General features: G+C 40.5%; 1 protein-coding gene across 1 annotated transcript in view; it reads left to right on the top strand.

Moving 5' to 3' along the window:
• Positions 1-793: 793 nt before the first annotated feature.
• SLC17A6 (solute carrier family 17 member 6) overlaps positions 794-18,735 on the top strand; it is a 33,158-nt gene continuing 15,216 nt past the window's right edge. The window contains exons 1-3 of the mRNA XM_009564185.2: positions 794-1,579; positions 4,502-4,754; positions 5,835-5,953. Of these exons, the coding sequence (XP_009562480.1) occupies positions 1,494-1,579; positions 4,502-4,754; positions 5,835-5,953 (458 nt within the window). The 5' untranslated portion in view covers positions 794-1,493. The remainder of the gene's footprint in view (positions 1,580-4,501; positions 4,755-5,834; positions 5,954-18,735) is intronic.

The following is an 18,735-nucleotide window of genomic DNA, read 5'->3' as shown; positions in this document are numbered from 1 at the left end:
AGCACATGTTTTCATCAGGGAATCTCACTTTTAAAATATACTGTTTACATTTTGTCACCAAGCAGGCAAATGAAGGAGCTTAATAATTATAAAAGGATTTGTTTAGAGCACAAGTTATATGTTAATTTTTTAATTGACAAATCTACAGAAAGTTTAACATGAAACCTGGGAGAAATATTACAGTTGTGCCTTAGAAAGGAATACTATGTTTTGCTTCTTCAATCTACTTGAAGTCAGAAAATTACTACGAGATTCTGGAATTAAAAATAATTCTGGAAAGAAAAATAATTCTGTTTGGAATGTGCCCAGCTCATTCCAGTGCTGTAAATACCACGAATCAAGTCTAAATGTTACACTGGCCTACTCAGAGGCATGAAAGCAGAGAACACAAAAGTGATGGAAAATATTAAATGCTTAAGAGAAAATATCCCTAATGGATGTTTAATATGATATAAGCTGTTCGAGTACTATAGATATAGAGATAAATATACCTTTGCAATAGATGTTATCTATTTATAGCAAGAGCGGTATTATTTGCAGTTAATGCACTGTTTCCCCAGAAGTGCGACTGTCTGCGCGAAGGCGGTGTCCTTTCTCCACACCAACGGTACAAATAGAATAGAGACACTCGCCCCGAAGTGAGGCGTTGCTCCCGAAGAGGGGGCGACGATGAGGACACACGTACACACACACACACGTGGCCCCGTGGGCGCGGGTGGGAGGCGAGACCGCGTCTCCCCGTGGGCTGCGGAGCTCGGTCCGCCCCCGCGGCGCGGAGTGGGGGTGGCGCTGTCCGCGGTGCTGAAGGGGTGCGGCGCTGTCCGCGGTGCTGAAGTGGGCTCGGCGCCCTGAGGGTGCCTCTCGCCTCCGCCGCCGCCTCAGGGCGCGACCTGCGCGACCGCGGGGGCAGCGCGCACACGGCAGAGCTCCCAGACGTCCGAGGGATTCAGCCAGGGGAGCGGGGTGCTTCGCAGCAGTCTGCCTACGGCGGCGAACCCCACCCCTCCCCCTCCAGCCCTACAGCTGGGGACACCGCCAGCGCCAAAACGAGCTTGCTTTGAAACGCAAAGGGATCTCCGTCCCCTCCCAGCCGGGCATGGCACTGCCTCTATCCGCCACCACTGAACCCTGCCAGGCCGAGAAGACTTTCTAACCGTGCCTGGCAACTCCGCGCTGACGGGAAATCCGGGGGCTGCCTGCAGCGCTCTCAGGCTCCCCGCTCGCTGCCGCACACAGGCGCGCTCCCTCGCCCTCTACCACCCCCCCCCCACACACACACACTCCCGCCCCGGCTCCGTACGCCGTCTCTCCCTCTCTCTCTCACACACACATACGCTCGCACGCTTTCTCTCCCTCTCCCTTTACCCGGAGGTTAACTGACAGCCATTTAATGAGGGGGGGAAAGTTAAGAAATTGAACCAATATGAACCATCGTTGCCCTTAGCGGTGTCCTATCCAGAGCAGAGCAGAATCCAGCGAGCATCCCTGCAGGAATGGAGTCGGTAAAACAAAGGATTTTGACCCCTGGCAAGGAGGGATTGAAGAATTTTGCTGGAAAATCGCTTGGCCAACTCTACAGGTAAGACTGAGATCTCTTATAGGACTCTAGTTCCTAGAAATAATTGGAATCTTTCCTTAACCGCCAGCTGCTGAAAGAGGTCGAATGCTTTGGGGAGGCTGGTGGTGGAGGGGCTGGGAGCTGTTGAGATACTGCTGATATAATCTGAATCCTGGAAACTAGTGTTGAAGCCTCTCAATATGGCACCCTCGGAACTTCTCTATCTGATTCGTAAATGGTGTTAGTCAATATATAGCAAAAGATTACCCCATCTTTCACCCACAAAACCAGGATCCCATCGTGAAATCATAATCAGGAGAGAGCAGCTCACAGGTTTTTGGTTTTTTTTGTTTTCTGTTAATTTTGCAATTCTGTCATAAGATCTTTCCTCCTGCCCTTACCAACCATTAAATAATAATAATAATAATAATAATAATAATCTTTCCTGGTTTCGATTAGACTTTTCCCTTGCGTAATTCTTCGTCAGAGGAAGATAAACATGGAGATGTATAAATAATTGATACCTGAACGATTTTTTTTCTCCTGAAGCTGAAACATAGAGAGGGATGTGTTTAATTATTTATCCATCTCCACTGAGAAACATCCACTTGTTTTATAAGTAACATACATCTGCAATTGCTAAATTCAAAGCATCACTCGACAGTATGTTTCTGTGCATACAGAACATTTCTATAGTCTCTGAGCCCTGTACACGTAGAAAAACAAGCCCAAATTCTCACATACTTGAAGTGTACTCGCTAAAGTTGACATATGGTGCTCTATCCAATCTGGCGACTTTAGTGACCTCCAGGACGTTTGCGAATAGTCTGTGAAATTCCGACGTGTTTTCCATTGTCTCCTCTGCTAGAAATTACCCCAAAGGTTGGTTATGTTTTTTTTTCCCCCCCCCCCCCCCGAATTACAGTCTAAAGATAACTGCGGATTTATCTGCCTAGGGCAGGTCACGTAAAAGTCTTTTTTCTATACCTATGCGGCAGTTTTGGGCACAGACACAAGGCTGTTCCACGGCATGAGTCACAACTTGTCGTGCCATTTTCAGGGAAGAGGACATATCAGGGAAGTGATAAAGACAAAATTAAGATTTCTATTTCAGTAGGAAGGATACAATTTCAGAAAGGCTAAAGCAAAACCAAAGCCGTCAACAATGCAGCGAATATTCTACAGGTTTGGGGTTGGGGGGTTGGTTGGCTTTCTTTTTGTGTTTTTTTTTCATATTTAAGTGATTTTCAATAGTCAGGGGAAAAAAAGATATAACTGATAATCAAGAATAAATACTTAAAATATTATCAGGGAAACAAATATCTTTCTCGCCCTAAAAAGACTCTACACTATAGAAATAAAACGATTGTGTCTACTTCTTTTATATAGCAAATAGAGGAGAAATGGTACTTGTATTTTCAAGTAAAACTCCGTTCGAACTCCCTCCTTCATTAACAAATCCGAGATTTACTAACCTTCTTCAGTGTACTGGACTGAACTATTTTGTTTCCGATTCTAAGAACTGAATTAGTTTTTTCTATCCCTCATCCCTCCGTGTCTTCCCAAAGACAAGAAGCCCATTCAGGGAGAAAACACTTCTACTTCATTCTTTATTCGCACGAACGAATTGTGAACATAAACCCACACCATTTTATTTTATTCGCAGTTTTAAGGCATTCCTTAATACTGCCGCCTTAAAGTATGGAAATAATACTTTCAGCAACGAAAAATCTGGAGGATTTCAACTGAAAAACTATTAGAGAAAATGCCTGTATTTTCTCCAAAGCGCGGAGAACATTTTAAGCCTAATTCTGCTAATTGTTACTGCCCCATTAGCCGGATGAGTTAACCTCAAAGGGATGCACCTCAGAGGAGAATTTCTGACGTGAGAAAACACTCCTAGAGCCGGGGTGAGTGCGGCTGTAGGAGAGTTCAGTGTGTTGGGAAATGTTCACATATTTGTTCCTCAAAATGAAGGAGCTGGGATGAAAGCAGTTAGTTCTTCTGTCTTTCAAACAACTCAGTGACAGCAGAAGATGATGAAGAGATTCAACATAGGACACTTTTTTCGATAAACCCGATCTTTCTTACTACCGACTCGGCATTTTTAAAGCCTGTCCAGTAAAGAAGAAATAAAACGAAATGTTCTAAGTCACTTTTCACAGATGGATTTTTTTTCGGTGTTTCTATGTTGATCCTAAATAGCTGCAAACAACTGTTCCCATTCAGATTCCTGCACATTGTTATCTAGGCGATAGGATTGTGATGTAAAAACAAGGGCGTGGGGGCAATGGGTTCGATCTGGGAAGGTTAAGCCTGCGAAGCCAGGTAGCTGAGCAGCGCGATCTTTTGGAAAGACTTCTCCGGAGAAGCCAGTTCTTTAAAAACGATCGGGTTTTCTTCCACTGCATGTGACAGCCATTTTGCAAATCTAAAATAAGTAGCAATATCACCTCCCCCACCCCCTCTTTCTATTCACATTTCTTTTGTTCCCACACTAGGAGCGAGATGCACACCAAGATCATCTCCCTTGGTGTTTCTAATAGAGCAAGGAGGGAATAAAACCTTCTCCAAAAGACTTGTTTCTTTTTTCCATCCTGTGTCTCTTGGGCTACTCAACATGGCGCCTCTGCAGTGGTTACAGATGATGTCTTCTTAATGCGTCCTACATATTTAAGCACAAGTCTTTAATGATAGATGAGCCATTCTCAGCTAGAGCTCCTCCCTGGGCTTCTGCGGCGGGTGGCGGGGGAGCTGGGCATGACTAATCGTGACTCCCACAGGTCACTGCCAAAGAGCAGTTGAAGGTGAAAGGAAAGCAAGGAATAAAATCCTCAAATCAATCCAAACCAAACCAAAGTGGTGAACTTAAGGCTCCGGCTACACGAAGTGGCTGTGCGCTCGGGCTGCCAGGGCTTGACTTTTCCTCCTTGTGTCGAGCAGAGTCCTAGAGAAGAGGCAGAAGCCCGGGGACACCATCGAGCTAACGGAAGATGGAAAGCCCGTGGAAATGCCCGAGAAGAAAGCCCCGTTGTGCGACTGTACCTGCTTCGGGCTGCCCCGGAGGTACATCATTGCCATCATGAGTGGACTGGGATTCTGCATTTCCTTCGGGATCCGATGTAACTTGGGAGTGGCCATCGTGGATATGGTCAATAACAGCACCATACACCGAGGAGGAAAAATTATTAAAGAGGTGGGAACCCTTCCCTCGTAAATCCCATCTCCTCCCAGTACAACTCCCAGGTCAAGCACCTTAGTGCAGGCGAGGTGGGCTCTGGCGGTTTCCCTTCCCCGCTTCTGCCCAAGATTCTCCTGGCCCGGCCGCCACCCTTTGTACGACAGAACCCCCATTCCTGAAGGAGAAACAATTTCTACCCATAATTTCCCATTTTTCAGCTTCCCAGCGCAACGCCTTTCTATGGTATTAATTTGCGGGCAAGTGCCGTCCCTCTCCCCGCCTCCCGCTCCCCCCTTTTTATAGACAATCTTAAGAAACGGAGATATATCGTAAAATAAATATAGGGGATGAAGGAAGGAGAACGCAGAATAAGCTGCCGCCAGCGGATGCTCCGCGCTGTAACGAAGAAGGGAAGGTTGAGCAGGGATGTTAGAAAACACCTGAGGAAAAGGATTTGCCTTGATAAAAAGGCGTTAAACGCTAAGATCCGCTTTAAAACGGGTTATAGGCTCTCGGAAAAGAGGTGAATGCTAAGTACAGATAGTGTTAGACATACAAGCCCAGAGACAACCCCCTTATTCCTTGCATAAGGCAAGAGGTAGGTGCTTACAGCCACAGCCGTGCGGGCAACCCGTCCACCTCTGCTCTGTCCGCGCAGGGGTGTATTTGCAAGCCCAAGGGATGTGTTTGTAGCCCCAGGAGATGCATTTGCAAGCCCAGAAGTGCCGGCAGCAGCAGGCGGGTGTTGTCACGGGCTCTCCGGGGCTGCGCTGCCCCAGCCGAGCAGCTCCGGCCCCTCGTGAGCGACCCTGCCCCTCTCGTGTCCCACGGAGGCACGGGTGATGCTATTTTGATTGCTGCTATCGATTTGGGTTTGCTGCTTATTGATCTGGCGGGCAGCCGGGGTATTTAATGGAGAGGGCTAAGGCAAAGCGACTGCCTCTGCACCCCGCGTCCTTGTCCCTCTGCCACCGCTAGAATCCTGTTCCGACTGCCTCGTGTTGAAGTTACGGTGGGTGAATGCTTTAATCTGGCACAATTACAGCCTTCCTCTTCTCTTTCTCTCCTTCTTCTGCCGGTTCCTTGCGTTGGAAGAAAGCGAAGTTTAATTGGGATCCTGAAACGGTTGGCATGATCCACGGCTCTTTTTTCTGGGGGTACATAATCACCCAAATCCCCGGAGGGTATATCTCGTCCCGGCTGGCAGCTAACAGGTAAAGACGACCTAAACAGCCCCAACGTCCTATACTAGTCCGAGAGGGAGGTGGGAGGGAAGCACTGAGCCCCCAGTTTGGAGCCGGAGGCTCCCCACCCGCCCAGGGCTCAAGGGCTGTCGCCTTAAGTAAAGAAGGAACGGAAAGGTGGATGTGATGATGCATTATCACTCCTCTTCAAACTCCCTTCTGGTTTCGCCGGGGGTATCTCCTGCTGGTTTCATTTTCCTTTAAAAAACTCATTGAAGGATGTTGTGGCAATGCTAATCAAGTAACCTGTATTCAGAGGCAAATTCAAAGATTCATTATTTCATCAAAGCCTGAGAGATCTTTTTCTCATGATTCAATGAAAGAATTTTATAATTTTTGTTTTATTGAAAAGGAAAATAACATCAGCAGGATTTTTCCATTAACACACAAATGAATTTAGAATGGTCGAAAAAACATGTTTCAATGAGACTTCCACAATGAAAAGAAAGTGCAGATGGTGAGGCGACTTAAGGACTCGTTTCTATGGTGTCTGGCAATTTTTCAAGCACCCAGGGTGAGATTCTACCTGTTAATTAGATCCACTGAGTATTCAAGACACATGAGGCTTTCACATCCATGCTTAATGCCACAGGCTCAGCGTCTGCAGAAGCAGCAAAGGTCCTAGTGCCACTCTTCCAAACGATAACAAACTAAGTGCAAATGGATACTAAAATCTGCAATATACACCTTTAACTCTTCTCAGGAGTTTGCAGCTTCAAAGATAGGCCTGGATAGGCAGAGAGGCTTTGCCTGGCAAGCAAGCTTGCTTGTGTTTATTTGAGAAAGAGAGGGAAGCTACAGTAAAAATACTCTCTCCAAGGAAAATATCTCTTAGACAAAGACCTACATTAAAAATAACGAGTATTTACTAATGGAGATACGCTCTGTAACTGAGATAACGCTAATATCTCTCCTGGTAAAGCAAATAAAATAGAATACAGCATTTTTTAAACTGAGGTATCCATATCCGGTTTGTTTACTAGTGCCATCCTTCTGACAGTGGTTCAGAAATGCAAAAGGTTATTTCAAATAATAATTAAAAGCCAGTTAAAAGACTCTTCTCCTTTTCTTCCTCCTTTGAGGATTTTTGCATCTTTACACATTCTATAACTCCTCAGGATTAATTAGATCTTTGCTTGAGTAAAGACTGAAGATTTTGACTCAGAGAATCAAAAATCTGCCTTCCTTCACCTGAGCAACATCAGTAAAAATATTTGATTCAATACAAATTTAAAGTGATGCAATGACAAAAATTTGCAAGACAATGGGAGACACATTCCCAGGAAAACTCAGTAGTGAAAACACACAACCTGGCATATGTGAATCAAATATTCCTCCTTTTCATAAACATTTACAGCAGTTCCAGTTATTAACCTGGGTATATTTTAACTCAGCAGTTTTCACAGATTAGTCATTAGTAATTACTATTGTGGAAGCCTCTGAGACAAGTCTGAGAGAAGGCAAATGACTATGTAAATCATAGAATTAATTAAGGAACTGGCTATGACATACATGCCAGTAATTGAAAGTAGTAAAATAAGGAAAGAGGGCGTGATTTATATTCAGTTTGTAGGTAAAAATGGCAGAGGGCAGAGCTCTGTATTGTTAGATCAGTGGCTGGAATAACAGGGCACAGAGGATGCCAAAACCCAACTTAGTTCCCAAATGCAACAAATAGATTTTGACATCTACATATTCAACTTGAAACGGACAGGGTGACTGTAGGGTAAAGTGGCCCCCAAAATAGGGTGCAAGTCTTGAGGTCCTTACCCTTTCCAAGCAACTGCATGAGAAAAAGTCAGAGAAGTGAGTACGCAGGCCTAGAGGCTCACAGCAGCAACAGAATATGAGCTACTGTGAAAGTCTCTGCTGATTTACGTGTCTCATGCTACAGCCACAATAGGTCCCTTCCCACTCTGGTTAATGACAGCAAAGTAGCTTGTTTTTTCTACAAACCTTACGAACATCATCGTGGCATCACTGGTTTCCTTTGCATTCAGAACAAGCCTTAACTTTTACAGAAAACCAAAATGAAGGTGTGCTGAGCATAAAAAATTATAGACCCTAGAATAGCACCACCAGATTCAAGCTGATCTATGATGAAAAAATCATCTGAGCTCCAGAAAAAGGGAGATTTTTAAGAGATTAATTGCCTGGAAGGGAAGGAGATAATGGTTACATGGAAAAGAGTATGAGTAAGAAACTGACTCTGAATTGCTAATAGTGTCATAGAATGGTTTGGATTGGAAGGAACCCTAAAGATCACTCAGTTCCAGCTCTCATTAGATCAGGATGCCCAAGGTGCCATCCAACCTGGCCTTGCACACTTCCAGAGAGGGGGCACCCACAGCTTCCCTGGGCAACCCGTGCCAGTATTTCAACATCCCAATTGTGAAGAATTTCTTCCTAAAATCTAATCTAAATCTTCTCTCTTCCAAATTAAAGCCATTACCCCTCATTTTATCACCACAAACATTTATGAATAGTTCCTCTCCAGCTTTCTTGTAGGCTCCCTTCAGGTACTGGAAGGCCGCTATAAGGTCTCCCCAGAGCCTTCTGTTCCCCAGGCTGAGCAATCCCAACTCTCTCAGCCTATCCTAATAGCAGAGGTACTCCAGCCCTCTGATCATTTTTGCAGCCCTCCTCTGGATCCATTCCAACAGTTGCATAACCTTCTTGTGTGAGGATTCCAGCACTGGACAAAGTACTCCAGGTGGGGTCTCATGAGAGTGGAGTAGAGGGGGAGAATCACCTCCCTTGACTTGCTGTGTCAATGAAGGAAACTGGGAGAAGGGTTAAGGTGTGCTTTATAAGATTAATTTGCTGTTGACAGGGAGTAGCTCAGTATATGGCACTGAGTTTGCTTGACATTAAGCTTCAGTCTAGCAACCAATTATAGAGATTGAGTTGACATAACTTAGAAGTTTCTCTAAGGTATAACACACAGAAGAAATGACCCTTCTGTGGTAACAAGAAAACATTTCTACACACAATGCATTAATTTCAAGCTGGGCTGAAACCATTTATTTTGATTTTGACCCTGTTTTAAAGTACTTACTGCCAATGAAGAATTAGCAACCCGGATCTCTGAACTTTCTAACATATTTTCTTCAACCGAGTCTGTCTATGGGCAACATTTTACTGAGACCCTTTGCTAATTGTAGAACTCAAGGCTGCTGCTGCATGGTTATTCTGTTCTGCCTTGACCCACTGCTCTTATCACACAGAGCTCCCCATTACTTCTGACAGATCAGATTTAGTGATTTACAGATTTACAAGTAGTAGATGGAGTTTTTCAGGAATTGGCAGTTGATTGCTTGGATTTCAATTTATGTTATATTGCATCACCAAGAATTTTCTGTTATAGAGTATTTTCAAGCCAATACTAAGAATAATGCTTTATTAAAGAAAGGTGTATTTACACTGCTAGTGTATCATCAAGGTAATAAAAAACTGTGTTCAAATATTCCAGAGAATGTTCAGAAACAACACATCTCCTGAGCACTTAGAGGTGGTCAATAGAGCTTGGGCTAGTATGTTACAAAGGTCAGTGCTCCTGAACACTTTCAACCTCTATTGACTTTCAACCTCTAAGACAAAGAACCTTCAGAGAACCCTCAGAGAACCTTCAGTACATTGCAGGACAACATAATTTTTCAAAAGATACAGTTTGGGCCTCAGGTGTCCCCTCATTTGCAATCAGGGAAGCTTTAAACTTCTCTCCCTTGAGTAGTGTGTGAAAATAGAAGAGGATTCCCTTTGGCTAGAAGGCTAGAGACCTCTTCTCCCAGAGAAGGATCCACCTGTTGAAGATGCTGGTATGAAACCACTATGCAACGAACCACAGCAGGCTGAGGGAACAAAGGAAGCACAATGTGGAGTTCCATGGGTAGTGTTTATTACAGTTATATTTTTTCTCAGGGTTAAGTCTTCAAAGAACAATGAACAATTAACCTTGCCATCGATTAAGCATGACACGGTGGTAGAAGAGACTATTGAGCATGCTCTTGTGGTTTAGAGAGGGCATCTTGGCACACGGACACCCAGATTTGCAGCTAACCTGGGTTACTTCTGTTTGAACATATAGACAGCCTTGCACTAAAAAGGTACTCTTCTCCCTAGGCTGCAGTACACTGGGTATAGAATTCATGGTCCTTGCAGAGATATTTATGTAACTATATTTATTGAGAGAAAATCAGCTATGATTCAGAGCTTTTGAGAACATAGGGGCAAGAATAGACAACTAGATTCCAGAGACATGTCCAAGATAAGATATATATTTATTGGTTACACCCCTTTCTGACTAGTATTAGCAAAGCTTTCTATCTAAACAGTGAATAAAGAGTGAGATGTTTTTTCTTTCTGTCATTTTTGGGGATTAAACGCTATATTTTTCCTGAAATCTCAGTGGATTTTGACTAGTGTGAGCAGAGTTTTCAGGAAGGAGGAGCTGAATTGCTTTTGGATTGTTTAAGAGTATTTTTCCTTCAAAAATATAAAACATGAAAATTCAAGTGTGATGCCCCAATACCATGTATCCACACCACTTAATCAGCTGAGCTATTACTCATAATGACAGTTAATGAAATTTAAAAGCATATAAATCTCATTTGAATGCTTTTCAAATACAGGTTTTAATGCCAGCATTACAGAGGCTCCCACCAGAGGGGTTGTCATTATATGATTATGATGCAATGCGAATAGAAAGAGTATGAAATGCTGACAGTCCCTTAATCACACCTAGTCTTATTTCCTGCTTAATCCATGAAATGAACTTTGGCTAGGGCTGATCAGAATTCCTCTCATGTTTACAAATTTTAAAAGACAATCATCATTCTCTGAGACTGAAATCTTATTAAAGGGAAGAAAAAGAAATTTGTGGTTTGGTGGTTCTTCAGCTCCATCATTCAAAGTTTCATTTAAATGGGATGCAATGGCCAAGGTGTTTAAATGTTCTGAAAGAAAGCAAGGAATACAATATTCCAATATGTAATCCATAAATTTCATGTGTAAGGACCCCAGGTTACTTGGAGTGTTTCTGCAGGTCATCATATGCTGTGATGACAACCCTTCTTATTGTGTTTACGTAACCAAATGACTGCCTGTAACTGGACTGGTGATATTTATCACACTGGGAGACTAATGATTAATTGGCTAGTGTTTATGAATCTTTCTAAGTCATGATACTGTTGCATAATCCTTAAGCAATATCTACTGTGATTTTCACATTGCATCAGCCATTTTGGGGATATTTATGAATGCTGATAAACTTGTGGGTATAAAAAGGACCAGATAATCAAATGATATTTTAAAATATCATTTGATAAACTGGGTTCTGTTCAATACATATGGCACTGAAGTGCAAAGTAACATGAAGGAGTGGGGAAACCACCCTGGAAAGAACTCATGCTGAGTGGGATCTTCAGCCATGGTGAACTAGAAACCCATCATGAATTTCCAACAAGGTACTCTAAGAAGGAAGTCAATGCAATCCTAGGATATTTATTTTTCTGGTTTTACTGCAGTTGTAACTTGGACTGTTACAGGTAATTTGGGTACACGCATATTAATATGAGTGTTAAAAAATTAGAGATACTTTCAGAGATCTTTAATTACTTAAAAGATGATGGTATATAATGCCACATAGTGAAAGAAATACCAAGAACTATGTATTCAGTGTACCAGTATATAAAAAAAAAATACTATGATATAATATGATTACAAAGAATGCATGTAACTCCTTTAGAGAAAAATGCTGGGTATAAATATATTTTTTAGTCCCATAGGAAGATAGAGTGACAATCAGTAAATGAAAGCTAGATACATTAAAACAGCATAAACACTGAATAGTCACTAGAGAAATTACATGCTAGATCATTCTTTGGATGTTAAAGTCCCAAATTGGAAGTTATACTTTAGCTACTATAAACAAATGCTTTCAGTACAGGGATAATTAAGTAAAATATGAGGGTTAATGAACTGAAAATAAAGGTTACTGCCATAGTGAATATCAGATTAGATGGCCCTAAAACTCTGCAATTGTTTTGTCTTCAACCTAGAAATAGGACAGTTTTATTTAAGTTAATATTTCCTATTCCACCTTCATACTATTGCAAAGCTGCAGCTGTCTATGAATATACTACCTGCTGTGCTGTCACACGAACATGGGAAGGTGTGAAACTGTACTGTTTTTTACCACCTCATCTCAGGATAATTTAGATATCATTATATTTTAGCTTCTGATGCACTCTATAAACGTCCTTTAAAAAACATGCCGGAAATCTGTAATTTGCTCTATCAAAAACCTTACCAAAATGCCATGGCAGTATTTCTTCACTGATTTCCTAAGTAAACAGCTAGAATACTTACTGTAAATCAGGAAAGATTCTCTGAAATGAATGGGTCATTGTTCAATTACACAAGATAGGAAATTAATTTCCAAATTTGCAGTAATATATTTAGAATAGAAATGCAGGTATTGACTGTACAAGCCAAGTACTGTTTCAAAAATTGATCTGCAGTAATCACAGACTTTATCTGGTAAAACAAAGATAAGTGACCATTTTAGCTCATTTGTGTGCACTCAAACATTTAAAAATGTTCTTACACAAAGAAACATGTAGGGTGGAATGGAGTGATAACTTAAAAAAGAATTAAAGTCACCTTATAATTCTAGGATAATGTCATATATTTCTCATTATCCATTAAATCACAAATCCTGACACTATTCACATTAAGAAATGTCACTACATAAGTATACTAAATTTCTCTACAATGTAATTATCTCTCATCTATGTTCAACTCTTCATCACTGTCACATTCCAATCTGAATGAAAATGTATCAATCAACCTTTCACTCCAAATTTGTCTTTCTTTTTAAAGTGCCATTTATCTTGTTATTAGGGGCTAAATCCTTCCCAACGAGTAATCGGATAGGATTATTTGCATGAATAAAGTGAATGATATTTCAGACAACATCAATGCACCTCATCTCTGAGTCCCAAAGATTTTCACTTAAACTCCGACATTAGTGTGTCAGTGAAACCAGAATATTTCTCTCTGACTCAGTCTTAATGACAATAAGCATAAAAAATGTAAGGCAACATAGTGGTTTAGAAATACAAGTACAAAGATTTGCTGGAACTTTATATTCTTCCCTTTTTCTGTTTTAAAAAGAGAAATTATTCACTCTCCTTTAGCCAGTGGAGTTATTATATGTTTTTCTGATTTGCAAACAATGTATATTTCACAGCGTGATCAGGGCATTTCTACACTGTTAGACGAGAGCCAACTTCTGAACTCCTGAATGCATAAGCTGACATTACACCGTAAGAAAAAAACCCTAAAGGTGTACTTGCCAATCCCACCTTCCACATTCAGTTCAAGATCATGCAGATTAAACTGGGCTCTGATCGCAGGAGCTGGTGTTGCGTTTGTTTGCTTCCAGGCAAAGAAGCCAATATTGCACGGGAAGCCCAATATGATTTTGTCACCCTACTGCATTGCAGTGTCTTATAAGCACCAGTTTGTGCAAGGAGAGGGCTGGGGATACATCTCTGGGTGGCTGGTACTGCTGCTCCCTCTGCCATATGGCTCAGGGTCCTTCCATTTTTCTGTCATGAATGATGAAGCTGTTTTCACAATTTAATGATGCACCAAGGGATTTGGATGGGGGTTTTGGTTGATAAAAGGGGGGCTCAGATGTGTGACAAAAATTAATAATGTATCCAAGCCCTTATTATACTAGATTAGATGGCGGGAGGTCGGCTTTTACATATTAATGCTTCATGAAGGGCTTATAATAGGATTTAGTATGAAGGGCACACAGACACAAATCCCCCTCCTTCCTTGGACACATATGAATGGAAATAACCTCTTTTATCACATTTTCAAAAAGCCAAATAAAGGTGCTATACTATGACTTCTGGCCACAGACCATTATTAAAGAGGATCAGGTTTAAGCAATCCTCTCATGAAGCATGTTCAACCTAAGACTGACACCTGGGAATAAGTGTTTCTCCCTAATGTCCCAGGTAGCTTGATCTATCTGTTTTGCCAGGCAGCTGAGTTCATCAACCACTCATATATTCATGGCATAATCCCACCTTTGTTAGCTGTATGCGATGTTATGCAAATTCTGATTCAGATAAAACTGATTCAGATAAAACCACTACATTCTGTCTATCATTTATGAAGCCATAAACTGTCAGGATGGGCATTTCACAGGAAAATGTCTGCAGTAGAGGGGTCAGCAGAGTCATAAGGAAATTAGTTTACACTAGAGAAAAATCAGAATGATGATATATCGTCCCAGAATAGCTAAACAGTGTCTCCCCACACTGGATTCATTTTCATTTAGTCCATTTCAAATGCATAAACAGAAACATGAGTTGTCCCAAGAAGAGTAATAGACATGATTACAGACTGAAAAGATAACTAGAGCAAGAGAAATATTACCAGGACTATTTAGATTACAAAGGTGATGAGCAGGTGACGTAATAAATGCATACTTAATAAACATTAGTATTGATAATGTAAATATTCCAAATGAGTGACTACTCACAGTTCACAGGCAAGGAGGCAACCACTGATGCAGAGCAGAACAGCTGAAAAACATGCAAAAAATTGTCATGATGAGTCACCAAGGAAAAATAATCTTTTCAGAATTCAGTAAGAGCACTGTTCACATTTACATAAATTAAAAGCAAGTAAATCATTATTAATGGTGGTAAATTTATAGCTTCCAAGCAAAACTCAAGCAAGTACATCATAGGGTAAAATATTATTTTCTGTGTTACTGAGAAGCACCTGTATTACTCTCAGTTGACAAATATGGACTTCTATAGCTACTTGGACAAGAAGGGTGGTGATCCTCAAGACATGAGTTGCAGAGAACTACATTCACTCTTAATGAGTTTTTTCAGGACTAAATATAAAAATGTCAGAATTTAACTCTGCTTGTTCAGATAAAACTAACAAGTGTAGCATTATGTCTAAAATTTGGACTTCTTTTCACATTCCATCCTCCATTGATCCAAATCCTTTGAAATTGGTATCTGTAGTAAAATTGCTACATGCATTCAGCAGATACATTAGTATCTGTAGTAAAATTTCCAGATCAGATACTTTCAGGCCAAGCTTATAAAGAAATATTTATTTGGATTATGTCATCCAGATATGTCCTGCATGTATGATACCACATAATCAGAGTCCCTTTCAGAGAGGAAAAATCTAATCCTCTGAAGCAAATCTCACACATGCTTCTGGCATATACCTACAGGTATCCTTAATCACCTCTACCTGCTTTGACACTTTGCCCCAATACAATATGCACATTGGATTTCATGCAACAAAATACTCTTTAGATTGGTTGCATAAAAACACTAACGTCACTGTCACTTTGCTCTGAAGGAGTCTACCTTTACCCTGAGCATTCCAGATGCAATCAGCTGTAACATGCAGCCTGTGTGTCAGAAAATACTCCACAAAGAAGTACAGATGTAGCTGTTGAATCCAACACATAGCAATTACACTCCCAACCAGCTCCACAAAATATTTTAAAGTTAAATCCACAGGATTTATTTGATAACTCTATTATATTTCTCTAACTCAACAAAGGCATTTGTATCACAGTCTAAGACCTGGAACTCAATAAGTTAATTTGAATGAGCAGGTCTTGGTTTGAAACATGATCTAGCGGATTACATATTTAAAGAGGAAGCCATCCCAAAGCTAATGAGCTAGATCGAATGAGTCAGAGTTTTATCTAGACATATGCGGATATAATGAGTTGTAAAATGAAACCACAGGTTTGAGAGATTCCCCAGCTGAATTCAAACAGGAGACACAAAGGGTTGGTAATAGGGTGATCAAATGACTGAAGAACAAAGAAGATGGGATGATGAGCACCTGACTTGCTTAGTGATGTGAAATTAAGAAGATAGGATTGCTATTAGTGTAAACTGCAGAGATTAGAACTGCTAAAATAAAACAGCATAGGTACAAGATATATACTGGATCTAGGGAGTAACAAGGTGGAAAGGCCTCCAGAATAAGTAGGGCAAGTGATAAACGCTTCTGAGATGGTACCTTATCTGCTCATGAAAGAATGATGTAATGCACTTGCTGGTAAGAGCAACAATCAGAATTTAATGGCCCAGGAGCCTTCTAAATTCAGCATCGATTGTCACAATGCTGTCATCCAACGGTGCCCAAGTTCTTCATAAAGTACACTCTGACATATCAAAAACAGGTCTGTGAACAGGCAATGGAAGGCATAGACTGAAAACTGTTTATGATCTTGGTTTGATTTGTATGAATCTGTGTATTAGTGGGTCTTGGAGAAAGCAGAAGGCTAAAAGAACTTTGTGTCACAGGTGCACATTGGCTTAGTCCCTCCACAGCATTTCACTCTGGTGCTTGATCCAGTCTTTTTATGGTACATTTTGCAAAGAGCTTTGTGAATATTTTGGGATCTATTTATCTTCAAAGCTGGAAGATCAAACCATGGCAAATTCATGTCATCAAAATGTTCATGTTCTGTATCAAAGTCTTAGGAGGCCTTCATCACACCTGATCTGGGTAGATACATACTTTGTAAGAAGGGAAGTGCTAACTGGCGGCCAAAACCCTGAATTTTCTATACATTCAGTCCCTGCTTAACTCAAAGAAAAAAGATGTTAAAAATGACAATTGCAAATAGCTGTTGCTAGCAACATTTGCAGAAGGAAGAAAACTGCTACATGTCAACAGGCATTCGAGCTAGTTCCTGACCTGTTTATCCCTAGATATTACATTTTACTCAAAAAATTAAGCATTTAATCCAGCATTCAGCTTTGTAGTTCTCTCAGATGAGAAATTTTTGCGTTGCATAAAATATAACATAATCAGTTCTATGTTGCACTGTTGGCCTTTTGCAGGAGGAGGTGTGTAAAAAATGAGTGACAGCAGGTAGAGTCAGAGTTAAAGATAATAAATTTTAGAGGTCTCGAGCTGACAGATAATCTAAAATCTCATTTTGTGCTATACATGTTCAGCTGCTCAGAGCTGCTGTTGCTCCGAAACTCTCCCAGATAAGCACTGTTCAATAAAAAAACCCGTAGCAAAGTCAATGTGCAGTTTATTTTTTATATACATTTGAAAAAGTCTTCACTCAACATATTCTATGTGTTTTCTGTAAGGAAAAGGAATGGCAATAATCAGCTTACCAACCTGAATCCAAATAAATGCCTATTTTTTTAATGATCGAGTTTTCATCTCATCTTTAGACTACACTGGGAAACTTTTGCAAGGAAACTTGTATTTTCACTCCTCTTTAGTTCCCACCCATACCTAACAGAAGAATCTCCTCTAAGACAAGGAAAAAATATTTTATCTTTGTTTACAAGTAAATTATTTGTTCAATACACATACTTTGCCCAAGGAAAATAATGTCCTCTACAAATATGATCCGTATGACAGCAAAATTATCAAGTGCAGAGGTTGTAACCCCCATAAAAAAACATTGGCTACATTGTCTGTAGGCTCCTGTTTAGAGTCAGGATAAACCACATTATAATATTTTGATTTAATTTATTGTAGCAGTATGAAATGCTTTCACAGACACACAGAGTCCCCCATAACTCCCTAGAAAAATAAGAAAATAACCAGACTTTCCTATTCTGTAGATAGGTCTTCCATGAGATGAAGATCAGTGGCTTTTGTGAGGTAAAAACTATTCAGTTACAGTCCTGACTATATTTTCTGTTGAGGCCATTGAGAACATTTTTAGTTGTCATGGACAGTGATGTGAAACCTTCTATGCCTGCCCAGTTGTTATTGTAAATCCATTAAAATATCTGCAACCTTGTTTTGTAGTTGTCAGTGACCAGCACTCACTGTTCTTTAATTATTTTGGATTTCAAGAAAATGGCATTCATAATTAATCAATACAACATATATTTAAGAATCTTGAACCTACACTACTTTGTCTTTTAAATAAATATTTAAAATGCTATGTTAAACATACAGATCTAGTCTTTGATTTTTATTTTTTTAAAGGATAAACTTCAGTTAAGGTACTTCAGATGGTTTATAACAGACATACTACTTTATTTCCATAACAGTTTCATTTTCAAAGAGTTGGATCATTTATTTAGAGAATGAAGAGATGTAGATAATTGTGGAATTTGTCAATTATATTAAAAAATCGGCATAAATAGAAATACACAAGATTCAGACAGCTGAGGAATTGATTTCTACTTATACATATATGAAAGGGATTTTAGTTTTATGGAGTAATCGCAGCCATTTTCAGTCACTGGGGTGAAAGGATGCTTCAAACCAGGACCCCTTCCTTTCAGATATCATACGTGTAACCCAGTATGTGACCCATCTGGCACTCAGCATTTGGCTTGCATCTGGCTCCCACTGTTCGGTGCTTAGTTTTTGAGCTGGCACTTCTTCCAACTGAGTAACAATATCCACAAAACACTTCCATGCGGAATGCTCATGTAATATGAATTGCTTGGAAAAAGTAGATGAGAACAGTGGGGCTGTACAGAGATTAGAAATCCAGAGATGAAAATAAATATATTTCTTTCTTTTTAGTTTGTCCCCAATGAGAAAAATGAGTCAATTTGCTTAAAACCCAAAAAGATTAATTCCTCCTGCAACCTCATTCCATTCTAAGAATTTTTCCTGGATTGTCAGAGTCATTTCCTTCCTCAGCTCTCATCCCAAGTGCCTCTTAGTCAAATATGATTTTGCTATTA

Source organism: Cuculus canorus, chromosome 5 (genome assembly GCF_017976375.1).
Source record: "Cuculus canorus isolate bCucCan1 chromosome 5, bCucCan1.pri, whole genome shotgun sequence".
NCBI classification, from domain to species: domain Eukaryota; kingdom Metazoa; phylum Chordata; class Aves; order Cuculiformes; family Cuculidae; genus Cuculus; species Cuculus canorus.
The sequence above is the reverse complement of the archived record's forward strand: the minus strand, read 5'-3'. Positions and strand labels throughout refer to the sequence as shown.